The 18,419-nt window shown below is 32.6% G+C and overlaps 1 protein-coding gene across 1 annotated transcript; it reads right to left on the bottom strand.

Moving 5' to 3' along the window:
* Positions 1–10,664: 10,664 nt before the first annotated feature.
* Positions 10,665–17,860, bottom strand: LOC131071032 (putative leucine-rich repeat receptor-like protein kinase At2g19210). Its single transcript, XM_058006729.1, has 14 exons — positions 17,794–17,860; positions 17,149–17,701; positions 16,338–16,819; positions 15,584–15,710; positions 15,426–15,497; positions 13,557–13,628; positions 13,333–13,404; positions 13,022–13,194; positions 12,713–12,912; positions 12,479–12,605; positions 11,548–11,616; positions 11,282–11,471; positions 11,055–11,187; positions 10,665–10,952 (listed from the first exon to the last, which is right to left on the bottom strand). Exons 1-14 carry the CDS (start codon positions 17,858–17,860, stop codon positions 10,665–10,667), a joined length of 2,625 nt encoding a protein of 874 aa, XP_057862712.1.
* Between the last annotated feature and the right edge of the window lie 559 nt (positions 17,861–18,419).

Below are 18,419 nucleotides of genomic sequence, written 5' to 3'. Positions count from 1 at the left end.
CCTCTTTTGTCAGCTACCTTGGTGATAGCATTGAAATCTCCACCAATGATGCATACATCATTTGGGAAACTTCTAAGGAAAGACTCAAGTTCCATCCACACCCTAGCCGTATCCCTATTCTAGGTAGGGCCATAAATGTTAATCAATTTGAATCTTAGGTTATTTTTATAGCTTACTACTTCTCCTCCTATCCAATTTTTCTTAATTTCTAAAGGTGTAAATGAGATGAATCTGGAGTCCCAAATGATAGCTAAGCCCCCTAAGGCCCCTATGGCAGGGGAATGTTTTAGCTATCTAATGCCTAGTTTTTTTCTCAAAAAGGACAATCTTAGAGGTGTTCATTTTAGTTTCTTGGACTAAAATTATGTTAGGTTTAGAATCAGAGATGCAATGCTTTAAGATGCACTATTTGTTAGGGGCATTCAGACCCCTAACATTCCGTGCAATGATTTTCATGGCTATGTGGGGAGGAACTTCCCCTCCCCTGCATTAAAAAGAGTAGATATTTTAGACTGACCCCTTGCTTCTCCATCCTTGGATCTTAGTTTAGCAAGGGATCTCCTGCCTCTTCTCTTACTGAGTTTAGCATAGTCAGGAGAGCCTTTGCTTTTATCAGAGCTGAGAATGCCTAGGGTGTTTGGATTATCATTTTCTACGTTATCTAAAGCTATAAAGAGTTCATCTGATTCTAAGTCGACTCTGACAATATCTACTAGATTTTTGACAAGGAAATCCCTTTGTCTTTCCAATTCCTCATTATCATAGATTTCATCAATCAGTTGATCCATAAGGTCATTTACTACTTCTTCCCCTACAAAATTTGCAATGATGTTAACTTCCCTGGCGACACGGTCACTTTTAGATTCTTCAATTATATCAGAAACAACCATCAGAGATGGAGGGCGAACATTTGCCTCCTTAGCGGCCTCCATACATGAGACTTAAGAGAATGGTTGACCTTGCAAGGATGCCATTCCTGGATCTAAGGAAAGATTATCCTTCTCCACTAATTGTATAGAGGAGGTTAGTTCCATTAAAGGGGGAGACCTCAGGGGACTCACCTTCTCTGGTGGGATGAGAGAGCTAGATGATGGTGTCAGTCTGAGTTGCTCTATCTGAGGGGGCCACTAACTGATTTCACCCTCTTCTAGGTCCCTATCCCTAAGTAAAGAGTCAACTATAGGTGGATTAATAGTTGGCAATGGAGGTAGAGGGGAGCGAGAGGTCTGATCAGGGGAGCTATGGGGACATAGGTCTGCAGTGAGATGATTAGTGTTAATATTATTCTTAAAGCCCTCAAAGGTAAAACCCCCTCCTTCCACAAATCTGAATGGGGTGTCATTAGACTTAAGAAATGATTCATGGGAAGGTTTCTCAGAGGGGATCTTCCTTGGCATAATATCTTCGAAAGAACCATTATAAAAGGGTAATTCTAGGGTTAAACAAGAATTATCGCATATCATTGTTATGGGCTCTAAAGATTTAATGTTAATATTCATGTTAACGATCAAAAGCTGGTTAAAGAAGCTGAGGGTCAATTTCCTAACTTCTTCAAATTTACCTATTTTGTTGCCTATAATTCTTACAAAATCATTATTTTGCAATTCTATAGGAAATTTTTCAAGTGAAATTGCTCTATTAACCATGCAAGAGTTGAATTGAGGTGGAAGAAAGAGGGGTTGCCATTCCCAGCAATCAAACCCTAGACCCTTGAATGTTAATATGTCCCCATTTAGCAAAGAATTTCTCAAATTCTGATTACCACATTCAATAGCTAAGAAATTATCAGGAAGGATGGCAATTTTTACCTAGTTATTGAGAGAAGCCGACACCGAATTAGCAATTTGATCAGACGAGACCCCCGAACCTTTTCACTGAGCAAAGAGCATTCAGTCATTGTAGTGCATTTGATACCTGATCTTAGTATGGGTATCAATTTCAATGACCAACCCATTAGGATTAGCTGGAGGATTTGAAGGTGAATTCGGCTTAGGATGCTTAGCCTCCTTTAGATTGTGATACTTGGGTAGGGTTTGATTGTTGATTTCTAACATAGAACTATCCTCTATGTCTGATGGCTGCCTCGATTGGACACCCTTAAAATGTTTGTCCACCACTGAATTCTAATGATGTTGCAGTGAATGACTCGCACGGGTATCCAAGCCCTTCGAAATCTTTGCTGTAAATTCCCGTCGGCAAGTGCTTCCCCAGTTAAAGGTTCTGTCTTTATGGGTAGGTTTTAAAAAACCCTCCTCCGAATAATATAGAAGACGGTGGTCATGGCATATTGGCTGACGATTCAGCCCACTAGCTGGGCATTTGGGTTGGTCTAGCCTTCTGCCACTCTCGGTCGTCAATGCATGGAGGAGGAGGGGGAGCCCTTCCCATCTCTATTAGTGAGTATTTGGTTTTCGCGAAGAAGGTCTGTTGTTCCTGAGTTTTCATTGCTGCCGAGATAAGGCCATCTTCCCGGTGGCTGCTAGCAAGAACATAAAATCTATTCCCGAAGCCCAGAAAGTTGCCATACAAAAACCTCGATAGCAGATTAGATGTCGCATAGACATTGCAACAGTTTTTCACTTGCAGAGCCATTTTTTTGAAGTGTAAAAAAGTGAAACTCATTATTATCTAAATATTAAAAATTAAATAAATCCATGAATTTTGATAAATCTCAACTTCATCAATTATAAGTATAGGGATCGACTATCTTATTGGGACGTCCAAGAATCTGGCTCTATTATTATTTTCTCAAGTGATTGTTTTGGTCTGCATGTTAGCATAACGAGGGAGGTCTATTTGCAGCTAGGTTTCATTGCCCCTTCTCCATCTGAAAACGGCAAGACTTCATTGTTTCAGATTGCTGTAGCTGGGTGAAATCTTGAGAAACCCAATGCAACTTTTCTTTGTTCGTGGGTATTGCAAGGTAATAATGTTTTGGTTCGCATGAGTAATCAATCACTTCCCTCTCATTCAGTTCATTTCTTCAAATTACTTGAGAGATTCTTTAAATTGACTTGCAGTTTAATGTTCTTGAATTGCCTGATTTGTTAGACATCTTCCCTTACCTCCTCACTCCATTCCTGGCTAAGATGGTGCACTGTTTTAATTATTTTTCCTGCTGTAGACACCTCTTGCAAATTTCTCTTTTGTCAAACTCCCCTCCAAGCTGGCAGTGATTCTTTTGGAATCGATTTGGGCTTCGCCTATGAATTACCCATACTGCGCAGCATGAGGAATTTAGGTGGGGTGAAATAGGAAGAGTTTTAAATGTTTGGTCTGTAATGAATCACCCCCTCTTCCTCATTGACCCAGTTTGCCCAAATTGGGCTGCGTATGGTAAGTCTGGAGGGAGGGCGATGCTGAAGTGGTAGTTAAAAAATTTCCCTTACCCCTTCACCATTAAGTGCGTGGAAATCGATTTGCATGTTGTAGGTTTTGTCTGAGAAGAAGAATCGATGCTCTTTGGCTGAAAGCACTCCCTCCTGTCCTCTTTCTCTTTTTTATTTCTACAGATTATCCACCTCCTTTATCTTTTTTTGTTGAGTCGAATGCTTATATATATGTCCATATTGGGGAGGGGTTCAATTTGGTTAGCAAGTTTGATTTGTTTTAAAATTGTAAGTATCACCCTCTCCCATATCTTGTGTGTTCTGGTTAACTCTCCACGTTGCATACTTGATGGCTGGAAGTACCAAATCGCACTCTCCTCTCTCAATGTTTTTGCTAAGATTTCCCATCGATGGCTAATTTCAACCGAAAAATTGAGAATTGTGTAGGAATTATTTCCTGTGGATAGCAGGTGATTTACCAGTTCTCCTTAATAAAATCTTGAATTGGATTTCTTATCTGTCTTGATAACAATAATATTTCTGGTTGATTTGTTGTCAAAATTCATTATCTTTTTATTACCAATTGAATTAAAAAAAAAGAAGAAGATGATTTATATAAGTAAATGTACGATTAAAGGTATTAGATTATTTATATATTTATTTCAATTTTGGAACTTAGATTAATTAAAGTTCTATGAAATGATTAAATTATAAAATTTATAATAATAATAAGTGTTCATAATTGGGAAATGATTTACTGTTTGTGATGAGTGACTCGAAAAGTGTGCTTGATTATGGGTTAACCAGGGAAGGGTGTTTTCTTTCACCTATCCCAATAGGGTTAAATTGGTCAACAAATTATTAATTTCTCCCCTTGCCATAACACATGTAGTTAGTTCAACAATTTGGTTATTAGTTCTACATGCATGCACAGGTTTCATTCCCGCTAGTTAGTTGCAGTTTGCTAGGAAACTCTGTCGTGAGGGACAAAAGCTTATCATGAGCATCTAGGAAGTGTAAGCTTTGTTTGGTTGGGCAGATAAAACACCTGGGTCATATGTTCATCCTCCAGATTTGCCGATGGAGGTGAGTCTGATAACAATGGAGATGACACATCTAGAGACAGAGAAGTAGATAAAATATATGTAATAATTGAAGGATGTATATTGTATTGTATCTTTATTGTAAATGAACAAAATGGTCTCAGGAAAAGCTATGTAAAGGACCTATGAGGTCTAATAATGTAAATGCGACAGAAAGTCACCATGAAAATGTAACTAAAAAACTGAAGATAAAAATCACTAACCTACTAACCCACTAACTGTTGAGAAACATGTGTCTCAACCTTGCAGTCTTTTTCTGGAAAATTCCAGAATTTGTTTGAGGTAGTTTTCCACATGTTTATGCATTGGAAAATGGTTAGTGAGTTGTTAAAAATGAGTCTTGTCCATGGTAGAATATAGGTGGGCCATTTTTAGAGCCTTAATGACTCATTTTGTGACTTTTAAGAGGGTCTAAGCTAGGGGACAAAATTATGGACGGGATTACTATTTTAACCTGGTTGTTTTTCCATTTTGGAAATGTAAATGTCAAAAATGGGCACCATGTGGCATGGTGGTTAAGCCCATGGTTTTGTAAAACCACAAGTGGTTTCTAGGTTGTAAAATCACTATAAAAGGAGAGCTTGGGGAGGAGTTTGATAATTGAGTTTTTTGCAAGACTGGATGCTAGAAGGAGTCTCTCTGAGTTTGAGTTGTGGTGATGCGCTCCTGTAAGAACTTGCATTGCAAGTGTATTGTAATCAGCTTGATTTGATAATACATTGTGCGAGTTTTGGAGGGTGGGGTTTTTCTTCCAGAAGGGTTTCCCCACGGTAATCACTGTGTTATGTGTTCATTGCTATTTTGTTTATGCTTTATTGTGCATTTCTTGATATCTTAGTAATATTTAAGTTGAAAGTTGCATAACCATCCTCTCAAGATTAGCGTAGGAAGCGTTTCCGCACACCTTTGCTTCTTTACACTAACCTGCATTTTTTGTTTGCATGATTTACTTTTCATCTATGCATGCATGTTTGTATTTAATTTTCAGTTAGGCTATTTGATCGTGATGCATTAATTATGGATTATGCATGTTATTCTACTATCATGCTATTTCATGCACTCTTTACTTCTACTTCATTTTTTCTATGATGCATGATAAGTTTTTAATGTTAGATGTGCACCGCATGAATGTTAAGTTTTACTTTATTTATTTGCATGCATGTCAACTAACGTAATTGCAGCATGTAAATTAATGGATTTTATTTATTTATATTGTAATTATGAATCATTTTTAAAGGTTAAATTAGGGTTAGGACTAGTGTGTCCTTACACACTTAGGTTTGATAGGGTTGCATAAGTTTCAAACCCTTGTATGAAGCCAAGCTAATCAATAAACATATAATATATTTACCCTCCAAATATGTCTTTTATCACTCAAATATATTTACTTCACATGGAGAGAGGGAGGGACAGAGGGAGAGTTGTTATATCCATCAAAGGATTGTGTTCGTCAGTTTTTATGCAATAAGTCATGAAATACTATATCATGATAGAGAGAGTTCTGCTTTATATCATGACAAAGAGAGTTGTGTCAATAATCCTTAGTGTTCATTAATTTTTATGTGTAAGTCATAAAATTTAATATTTTATATGATGAAGTCCACATTAATTATAGTGTAAATGGTTTGTACAATGTGAGTATTGTTGTAACTATTGATACTTGTCATCTAAACTCAAATGAATTATTTTTTGAATAATCACTTTTGATTGGTTATTTTAGTCAACAATACAAATTTATTTGAACTTATCTATGTATCTTGCGCAATATCTGTTACCATGGATCTAATTATATGCAACAAAATCCTTGTCGATGATGAAAAAAATGGTATAGTCTTGTGCAAGACATTTTCAAGGACAAATCATCAATAGGCTTTATATTGAAGCCGTTGACATATAACGCACAACCAAAACATGCTTTTTAAGGGTTGTAATGGAATATCGGACCTTAAAAATAAATATTTAATATACTTATTTACCCAACTACTTGCAAATATATTTTCAAATAAATCAATCATAAACTATTATTCAATACACATAAAAGTTGGTACTAAAAAAGTAGAATATGGATGGAAAAATGATAGGCAGCTTAAGACATAAAGTTGGTCTTAAATTGGAATACCAAATGCTAAAAATATAGACAAAAATGTTCCTTTCTCAATGTTTTATCACCAACCTATTCCTAGATACATGATATCAACAAATAAATTTCTTTCATATCTACATTCATTATATTCCATGAGAGCACATTTCTTTAAGGAAATTTATCAAACACTTCTCTATATATTAAGATTGTGAACTATTTAAGTAACAATAAAATAGAGTGCTAACAAAAAAAATTACAAAATTTGTTTCAACAATTGATAGATAATATTGTATGTCATGACTATGTGTAATACAAGCACAATACTATGAAATGTGAACTAACCCACTAATTGATCTCTCATAAAAATATAATAAAGAAATTACATAACATAAGTCAACACCTCCTAGCAATAAATGAGAAATTTTATAGGATTTGTTATTTATTACAATTATTTCTCTAACTTGTATTGATGATTAATAAATCATTGTTGAATGTTGGGGAGACATCCTGAAACAGGAGATGAAATAATTTTATTAGTATAATAATTGGTACTTTAAAGCAAGGAAGTTCATTAGCAGCAAGTGGGTGTTAAAGAAAAAACTCAAAGTAGATGGTTAATTAAAGATGTTCAAGTTGTTGTTGGCAATAAAGTGGAATTTATAAAGTGGAATTTATAAACTGAAGGAATTTATTTACATGAGATCTTTTCAATTGTATCTAATTATAATTTTTTCATTATGTTATTATCTATAAATACAATATTTAATGTTGATATACTCTATATGGATGTCATTAATACATTCAACTATAAATATGCAAATGAAAATTACATATGGGTAAGATTCAATAAGATTCAATAATTAAAGGTGAAGGGAAAATATGACTTGGTTAGTAAAAAAAAGTAGGTTATTATATTTGTTAATGTAGTCATGACAAAAATACTAGGCATGGGTATTAGAACTAGCTTCTGCAAGGAGTCAAGTTGATAAATGTGTATTAAAAATACCTTAATGACCATGTTTTAATGTTAGTTTTATATGCCAATCATATTCTTATCATTGAAGAAAATAAGAGATTGATTAGGGAAAAAAAATTATCTAAAAGGTTCGATTTAAATTACTTAGGTGCTACAAATTTCTTATTCAATATTGAGATTCATAAGGTAAGTGTTAGAAGTTATGGCTAAAAAAAAATAAAAATTTGAAACTATTCTATAGTGTTCTAACATGCATGAAATTAATCTTATGATTGTTCTTCATTGCCATTTAACCATTGATGACATAATCACCTTTACCATTGCTTAGATTTCTTGTTGGTCTATTTTGGTGGAAACCTTAATGTCATTCTTACTAATTTTCTATTTTACATTTCTTTGCTGATTTTCACCATCAAAACAATAATGACATGGTACTAGCTTGGACTCATTTGTCAATTTCATGAACATTTATCATATATCTAATTTTTATTTGTCCATATTCTAATTTCTATATCTCTAGTTTCATCTATTTGATTCCTTCTTTCCATTAATATATAACCAAGTGTTTATGATCAACCATATCTATGCTTTGTTTTTCTTATTTCTTATATAGTCTAGATCTTAATAAATCCCTGACCTAAAACATAAAAGAAATGTTTTATATTTTGTTTCAATAATTTATATAAGCATTCCATGGTATGGCACATGTTTTCTAACATATCCTTACATAAAATATTTTTGTATTGTGCTTGATTTTTTGTTTCTCAATTATTATACATGTTTCTATTTCCTTTATATGTGTTTCATCTTGTAAGCATATAATAGCTACTTTACCTAGATACTTTACAACATAAGTATACACTCTCAATTTAAATTCCATAACTAAATTCAAGATCAATGTATTTGATGGAGTTATATCCCTAATTATTTCATGGTTTTCTATATGATTTTACCATACTTTTACTTTAATAGACATTTTCCTTGAATATATCATATGCCTAAAAATATTAGGGTATATTATAATAATAGAGATTGCATGCTCTACAATTTCTTTTATTATGTTTTGCACCTATTGTGCCCCTGTCCCATTATTTTATTATTATCTTATTTCTTCCTTTAATCCATTTCCTAGGCCTTATTTATCTTTCCTATGTCATCATTTTTGTTTCCCATAGTCCTTACCTATTATTTAAAGTGTATCTCTTTTTTTAATTTTACTCGTTGTATTTTCCTTTCTTAAGACCCCCTTATCCTTTTCTTACTATTAGTTGATATATTCTTATCACTTGATGAAAATATTAAATTGGGAATGAACCAGACACCTGTACTCTACTTGACCTATATTTAAATAATATACTTATTTATTTCAAATATTATATTTTTTATCTCCTAAGCGGTGGCATGGTATTTTCATCCTCTTTCTCTAAAAATTAAATGACAAGTGCATTTAGTTATGGTGGTTTAGGTCATTTACATTTTCTTCTTAATTATTGAAAGAATTTATTACACAATATCTACAATTATCATGTTGATATTGCATTGAAATTCATAATTTTAATAAGAAAAAAAATTATATTATAGTGTACCTACTAACCACAATTATCAATATTTTAAGAACTCACTTTTAGAAAAATAATATTCTAATCACAATTACTTATCCAATTATTGTGTACCTACTAACCATTTGTACACTATCATTTTTCATACCTTAGTTTTACATATATTTTTTTTTAAGTATGCATATTAAAAATTTAACCAAAAATATTAAAATAATCAACTATTTGTATCTTTATTGACTAAATATTCTTACCTCTTATTACAATCTTCACATTTCTTAAGACATTGAAAATTTAAACCTTTATGCAACTCCATAGTAAACATTTTGTAAATCTTTGCAGTTTGTACAATTTTGAATTCATTCACTTAAATATTTTCTTATGGAATAATGCAATGCTACAAAAATATAAAATAATGTATCTAAAGATGTAATATTTATTAAGCATATCTACATGAAACAAATTTGACAAAACTTTTAAGATAATTAATGTCTACAAAGATAATCGTAATATTTTTTTTTGATAAAATGTCCCTTATATATCATTTTGTAGAATTCTAATCTCTATTGACCCAACAAAATTGTCATGCAATTTTTGCACATTCATGTTGCATGCATCTATTATAGGGCAGCTTTACTAATGTCAAACCATTGAGATTTCCATGTTTAATATACTTTGGGAAAGTTGTCTTTCTCTTTTTAGATCTCAAGCAACTCAAATGTTGAAATAAAAAAAGTATTGAACTTTAAATTCACCTTCATGAAATTCCAATGTTGAGCTCACAATATGTCTTGGAATCTACCAATAATTATTGGTATGAATGTAGCTACTACCTATATATGCAACTAGAGGCTTGATCCCTCAAAAAAAAAAAGCTAGGCTTTTAAGATCCAAGAATGAATGCAACATCTACGAAACTAAAATGCATGATTTTCAAATTTTCTAATACACAATGATGTGAATGGAGATCTAAGTCAAACTAAATTTTTCAATGGTTAATTTGTATTAGCCCTAAATAATGACAATTCTATAATATTTTAAGGACACTTATATCATTTATATAGAATTGTAATGCTGATACTTCCATCCAAACGAACACTTTGGATTGATTTAGAATTTTAATTTATATAATTTGAATTTTTTAGTTTTTATATAAATTTTACATTGGTTAAATTCTTTTTTGTTTATGGTACAAGTTTTATAATGATAATCTCTTTAAATAATGCAATATTTTGTATTGCATTTGAAAGCATTATTAAGAAAATATTTATCTATAATATAGAAATTTGAAATCCTGAAATAAAATACATAATACTTTAAAAATCAATTTGTCATAATATTTCTTGATGTTTCCTTAAATTTTTTATCCACATTAAATTTGAAAATGGTAAACTAACAATTTGATATTGTTATTGTATTATTTGAAATGCAATTCTGCTTATACTTTTTAACAAAACAAATACCATAATTACAAAGACAAAATACGCACCCCTACATAAAACATTAGATTTTTGTACATAACAATCCCTATGTTATATTCTTGCCTGTGACACAAACAGAAGTTTCAGCAAAAGTAATGTAAGTAGTACTATTTATACGAGCATCACATAGTCTATCTTATCTGGCAGAGGGGAGGGAATTCCCATCGGTTGCTGATGAGAAATGTATAGCAAAGGAAGCGTCCTTCATCAATATAGAATCTGAATTATCTATTGTATGTAGTAGTCCAACAGCTTCTTTCAGTTCTGTCACAACTTCGCTCATGCTGGGCCTCTTATTTGCTTGGCTCTCTGTACACAACAATGCCAACTCTGCGACCTTCCACATTACACCCAACTCAATGTTTTCCCTTGCCTCTGCGTCTATCAAACTCTCAATACGGCCTTCAGAAATCAGAGACCTTGCCTACAACCATAAATAAATAAAAAACTCACGTAATCAAATTATTGATTTTTTATTGAATGATTTAAAAGTGTTAAGCTGTAACAGTTCCATGCTTGTGCTTACCCAGGATACAATGTGACACTGTTCCTCAGAAAAATTTGTATCAATGGGTATTCTTCCAGATAGGATCTCTAAAATTACAACGCCGAAGCTATACACATCACATTTTTCTGTTAAATTGTTACTTACGTTAAATCTGTTATAAAAGAGAAAAGCAGTATCAGCATCTGCTCTAATTTAGTCGACGTAACACTAATGACTACAGGAAATAAGATATAGAAATAATTTACTGAGGATCAAGGTAGCCAAATGTGCCCTTCACATCCGTTGAAACATGAGTTGCTTCACTAGCTGGCCCCTCTCTTGATAGCCCAAAATCAGCTACTTTCGCTTCCATTCTTTCACTTAATAATATATTGGATGATTTTATATCTCTGTGAATTATTTGAGGTTTGCAACCAGCATGCAAGTACTCCAAACCTGATTATTATAACACTAATTATTTTCACAAACTTCAAAAATTAAAAAATAAGCTTATGTTGGGAAGGGGAATTACCTTGAGCTGCATTTAGGGCGATGTCAAGCCTGGTTTCCCAGTCTAGGCACTGTTTTGCTGCAGATGACCCTACAACCATAAAACCATATATCAGACTTTCAAAGATTAGTAGAACTACACTTCATTTTTTTTTCTTCCTTTTATAGGTAAGCACGTGTATTCTTAATCATAGAAAATTAAAATGTGGGATTGGTTCACGGGTCAATTACTAAGTACAATATTAAAAAAGACCAGGTAACATATCTTTGACATTTAAAAAATAAAAATAATACTGCAAACCTGACCTTTTGTTTGTATCAAATGTCTCCAATTTTGGAAACTGGTGGGAAGGGTATTTTACGATTAAATGTTAGCGTAGATTTTTCGTTCATATCAATTAAGTTTTAAATTTCTTAACAAGGATGGGAGAAGAATTTTAAGGTTATATTTATTCAAATAAAAATAAATCATTAGATCAATGTATTACAATTTAATTAGTCAAAGACAATTGGTGAGGATGATGTTATGTCTCCTGATTATGTCATCCAACACCATTCAAAATCCTTGAGTTATGATAGAAAGAATGAAGTTAAGATCATTTCATACTATTCAATCTTCGACTCTTTGTAATATACACTAATGCTCCTATATGAAATAGCGAAAAAAAACTCACAGACAATTTCAATACTCCATCAAAAATAGATTATTATCATTTCACTGAATTGCCCTTTTTTTTTCCTAAGAGAATTGGAAACCTACATGAATGCTAATCCCTTTAATTCTCTTGAGAAAGATGTAAATTAGGAATTTTATACCTCTTATGGATTCCATAAGTCACCACTATATTTGCAATCTACAGTGAGTACGAAGTAAAATTCCATGGGATGAAGTTAATTCAAACTGTGTTTATCATATCAGACACAAAACAAAACAAAATGGAAGATAAAATTACCATGTAGAAGTTCATTCAAATTTCCCTTTGACATAAATTCATAAATTAATATTCGGTATTCTCCTTCACAGCAATAGCCCAATAAAGCCACTAGATTTTTATGGTGGACTCTCGAAAGCAATGCAACCTGCAAGTTACAGATTCTCGTTTAACCAGGAGATATTCAATACCAAATTATTGAGCTATATTATGGACAAGTTGAAAAATACCAACTAGTGAGAGAATCGAACAAACCTCTGTTGTAAATTCCCGTGATCCTTGTTTCGATGTTTCAGAACATACTTTGACGGCTACTTCTTGTCCATTCTTTAAGCAGCCATAGAATACAGGACCAAATCCTCCTTTTCCAATTTGCCTACTAAACTTCTCAGTCATTTCTTTGACCTCTTTGTAGCTATATTTTCTGGAACTTGGTTCTATTAGGTTTGTCGGCACTGGAGAAAACGGATTGCATCTTTATGAGCATACTTTTCTCCTTTAAAAGGCTTACATCCCTAGATTGGAGTTGAATTAAAGGAAGGAAATTTCGAAATTCATACTAACCTGGAGCTTGGTTTCTTTTTTTCTTTCTACGAATAATTAGTAGGGCAACAGCTGAAAGGATGACTAATGCTATGCCACCACCAGTTGCCAAACCGATAATCAAACCTTTGTTTGTAGTTGTGCTGCTACACCCATTTTCATCTTTTTGACAAAGATGCACGTTTCCAGAAAGGCTACAGAAAAAAATGAGTATGAATGCATCAAGACGCCAAGTCCTTGCTATAAGATTTCAAACCAAACAGATATCTTCCCAACACAAAAAAACATATCCACAACACTTTGTCCTTTGTAATGAATTTTAAGACTGTCACCTCAGATTTAGGTTCTTGTTGTTTAACAGTGCCACTGGTACTGGTCCCACGAGGTTGTTGTTCTCTAAATTACTTAAAAAAGGTTACAAAATACAATCATATTTAGAAACATTATCCTCTATCTGAATTGCATGACCAGTCAAAGACAACCGCTGACATAAAACAATAGCTCAACTAGTGTGATAAAGTGCTCATGAAAATGTGAACATCAAGAACATACTCACAGATTTTTCAAGTTTTTCAAACTAGACAGTGATTCAGGTATCGTTCCACTCAAATTGTTATTAGAAAGATCACTGCAAAAACAGAGAGTTTGAGAACGACTTTTAGTATTCGAAGACTAAGCAAACACCTGGCAAACAGTAGAATATATTTATGCTTAGGCTTCACGTGTCATTATACTTTTGGTCCTTGGTCCCAATTTGGGTTCTCTCTTTTGTGTGATGATTTACCGCCATCTACATTTAGTGTCCCGTTAATCTATTAAATTTAACATAAAGTTTATAAAACATTTTAGTATAACCGTGAAAACTAACCATCAAGAGAGGAGTATATATTAGAATAGTCTTAATGTTAGGTAAAATGGTGGTCTTTTTTCTTTCAAAAATAAAAAAGTTGGTACACTGTTAATTGGGTGGTATATTTGGTATATTTAAATTTTAATATATATACAATAGTGTTTAAGGAATTGATTTTAATTGGTTAAAACATTTGGTATTTATTGTAGAGATTCAAGTTCAATTCTTCATAGGAATGCAAATGTGGAATTTTAAGTTGTGTCTCTTGGCTATCCATTATTGACTTCGAATATGGAGGTGGCTTCAAGATAAAAGTGGATTTATAGGTGGTGACTACTCATCTCCAATAGGTGATTTACATAGTGTTTGCTCATAAGGAGCTTGTACTGATCTCATGTTGATGCTCAAATAAGCAAGATAATTATAATTGATATGTAGTTCAAAATACATATACAATTGTTTAAAATTGAATTTTGATGAAGTTGTAAGAGGTAATTTGAGATCATTTCATATTTCAAAGATAAGATAATATGACCTTCATTGTCATTACAAATTATATACATCATTCAAGTACAACTGAAGGTAACTATATCTTGATTTGGCAAACTTCATGGAACAAATGGTGAAGAGATATAAAATATTGATGATAAATAATCAAGCATGAGCGAGTGGTTACATAAGGATGGTGAAACTTTAAATTGGTTGAATTTATCATCCTCATTCATCCCAAATAGTTCTTGTACTATTTGATTATGAATAGTAGTGTTTCTCAAATATCTAAGTGGCAACAAATGACATTTGGGAGGAATTTCATAGGCCAACCTCAAAACAATCTCCAAGACTAAGGCAAGAATAGTGATTCATGCAATTAGGTGGGTACTAGGTTATGCATTTCTATTAGCAAATCATTGATACAATTTCAATGTAGATGCACCAACAATATTTATTGGTTTTCTATTAGGTTTGGGAGAAGAAATGAAGCTATTAGAGTCATGATTGCATATACAATCAAGAAGCAACTATGTGAGGATCTATATATTGTGTTGCAAAAGATGGTTTAAGAAGTTAGATTTCCACTACTTAATGGAATTTAAATGGTAAATAAAGGGAAGATAAGTAAGTCATGATGACCATTTATCACATGTGCTAAGGAAAAAGAGAGAAAAACTAGAGAAGAATAAAAGCAATGAAACGACCACTCTAAAATAAGCGGTAGAAATCATGGATCTAAGGAAAGTAAGCTAGGTTTTTAATTGATAACAATTCCTCTTGAGATCAAGGCTAACTAAAAGAATATCATAATTTGAAGTTATTCTCTATAATGTTAAGGTTTCTTTAGTATATCTTTCTTCCTTTTTTGTCTATAATAGACTACTACTATAGGAATCACCAACATATTGTAACTCTATGAAAGGACTTGTAAGAGCTATTTCCTCTCTAGACAAATATAAATTTATAAATTTTCTCTAGTTTAATATAAATAGAAGTGATCTTCAAGAAGCATGCATTTCATTAACAAAAACATAAAATCTCAATTTGTTATTTATGTATGTAATTTTTTGAAAAAAAACTTACATAATCTCAAGGGCTATGAGGTTGCTAATGCTAGTAGGAATATTGCCATTTAATCTTTTTTTTGATAGATTCCTGAACACCAAAAAATTACAAATGTCAAATTGAGTTAACAAGTTGTGATTAAAAAGAAGTAAATGAGGGCTTAAACTGATACTTACAAGTTCACAATTTTAGGTGATGGATCATGATTGCAAAGTAACCAATCCCATGAATAACTTACTGGCAAACATGGATCGCCAACATAAGTGTAATTTATTTGTTGTTGAATGTTGTTTATAGCTTCTACTACAATTTAAAAATTTAAGAAAAATGTTAGAAAATCTACCGTAACAAATAATGTTAGAAAATCCACCATAACAAATAATCTGATTATGTTACCTACATCACCATATCATATTCATTTATCTGAATTCCATTAAATTTGTGTAATGTATTTTAGATTGATTACATTTAAATCCCTCTTTCATGACATTCAACGGTGGGTTCTTTTCATGAAAACCATTATTAGATAGTAAGAACAAATAAATGAAGCTATATTTTGGTTTTCATATATTTGTTTATCAATCATATAGATGCTCACACTATTAAGGAAGATTTTTTTCATATTCTTTTAAACAAATTATCTTTTTTATAGATATCATATTTTATAATAAATATTATGAATAATATGCAACATAGTATCATATTGATAACCAAATAATTTCAAAATAATTTCAAGAACTTTTTTTAATGAATTTTAAATTACTATACTAAACTAGTAAAAGATATTATCTTGTAAGATAATACTAATTTAAAACAAAAAATTTAAACGATAAGTAATAGAGAGATCGTAATGGAATTTAGATAACATGAAAGATAAGTTTACCTGCTAAAATGTCTCAACCATTATTCATTTGTTATCTAAATACATACCGTCCTTAATGGAAGTTCCTTGTTGATGTTGAGAACTTTGACGATATATTTCAAGAGCATTTGCTATTGGAGGCAAAGTGGAACGATTCGTTGCTTGCAAACGAAACGCCATATAATTAGTAATACCATAAGGTATGACGACAGATATGTTTGATGACTGAAGATACATAGGCTGTATAGGATCACCATTAAGCTTGTTATTATCCAGAAACAGGTCAAATTCTCGAAGGTTAGTTGCATTCAAATCAGCTTTCAACTCAGCAAAATACATTGAAATATAAAGGTTCCCGTATCGCTTGCTCCGACGAAAGGGCAATTCCATCACCGAGGGAGAGTTGGGGTAGCTTGTTTCTGCTATTTGCATTATGCGAGATGGAGGTTGGTCATAAGCCACTCCAATAGATACTTTCATCTTACTTGTGATATTTGGAAAACCTTCTGGATAGGCAGACCAAGTTCTGTCAAATGGATCATCTGGATACCTATTTATTGTCAAATATTTTAAAAATCGTTAACATAGCAAAAACACTAGATACAAGACACAATAAATTATTTACCACTTTTCTTCATAAATAAAGTAAAAAATTACTATCTACCTTCACAATTCCCGTAGAAGCATACTAAATTCTTGCTGTCTTCACGAAGTAGGTTAATTTTATTTTAAACCCACGATTAGAAATCTTCAGTACTCGTGAATTGTTTTACCTGGTTTTTGGTATATTCGCCTTTAAATTTTGCTTCAAACCCATCCCTGGGTTTTGTCCTCCTGTTAACAGCAGATGGAAAATATTGTATGGTATGAAAAGCTTACCTGACGTCATTGTCCGTAATTCGAGCTCCTAAATTGCTATTCTCCAGCCTCAAAAGTGAATAATCTTGATTAACAGGCCAATACATGCTTTGATTCAGTGGGCGCAGCTCCAAAGACGAAATAACGGGTATTCCAAGACTCTCATTAATTCGTGCAAGGCAGACATTAGTTGGGTCGAACTTTGCCATGAAAATGATTTTCTTCTGAACAACATAAGTTGTTGAATCACTAAATGACAGGCCGTCCCAAACGTCGGCATCTAGCAGAAGATCAAATTGCGGAGGCGAGTTGAGATTGTCATAGTTCCCATAAACGAATATTCCGCGGAGAAGATATTTTGTTCCAATCTCCAGAGGAGTTAACTGGTAACAACTCTTCCTTCTCTCGGGAAATCTTCGAAGGCCGTTCATTTGCCGTGATGCTTCTCCTCCAACAGTCACATTTGAAAGACTCACTTTTTGTCCAGAATTGATGTAAGCGTCATCTGGAATCCACTGTATTCCAGCATCATCTGTGTAATTCTCAGTTCCTCCGCAGTCGAGGCTAAGGAATCCTGCAAACATTATTAACACATATCAGAGACATGCATCGCAAAATATATCACAAGGGACCTGAAAAGTCTATAATCTCAATCGTAGGGCTTACCGGGTTGACTACATGCAGGAGAAGCAAAAATTGCAGACACTATAAACAAGATCAACGCTTTCCTCATCATAATGAAGAACAATTAGCTAATTTCATTGCCTTTCCTCCTAGTACGACACATAGATAAGAGAGTCCAAGCTATAAGGAAAAAGAAAGGAAAATAATTAAATAATAATATTCATAAAAACATAAACGAGAGTGAGCAATTTCTCCTTACAATCCTTACCAAGTTGGCTACATAACGGAGAAGCAAAAATTGCAGATATTATAAACAAATCAAAAGAACAATTAGCTAATCTAATAGCCTTTCCTTCTGAACCATGTATAAGAGAGTCTAGGTATAAAGAAAAATAAATTAAAATTAAATAATTATACTGATAAAGAATAAACGGGAGAAAGCAATTTCTCCTTCAATTGCGCAGCAATCTCCGAGTAATTGGCGGTTTTACAAACTAGCCGCTGTAATTAAAACAATTCTGTGGGTATATTTTTGCTAGTTGCGTATGCTTAAGTACTGGACTTTGACTTTGAGCGATTAAACTACTAATCCCAATAATTGCACTAGTAGATACTATAAAACATATGACATTAGGAACCGACTCAGTACAGTTGGAATAAACTCAGTC

This window comes from Cryptomeria japonica, chromosome 4 (assembly GCF_030272615.1).
Source record: "Cryptomeria japonica chromosome 4, Sugi_1.0, whole genome shotgun sequence".
Classification (NCBI taxonomy): domain Eukaryota; kingdom Viridiplantae; phylum Streptophyta; class Pinopsida; order Cupressales; family Cupressaceae; genus Cryptomeria; species Cryptomeria japonica.
Note: the sequence above shows the minus strand (reverse complement) of the source record. Positions and strands in the feature narration are given on the sequence as shown.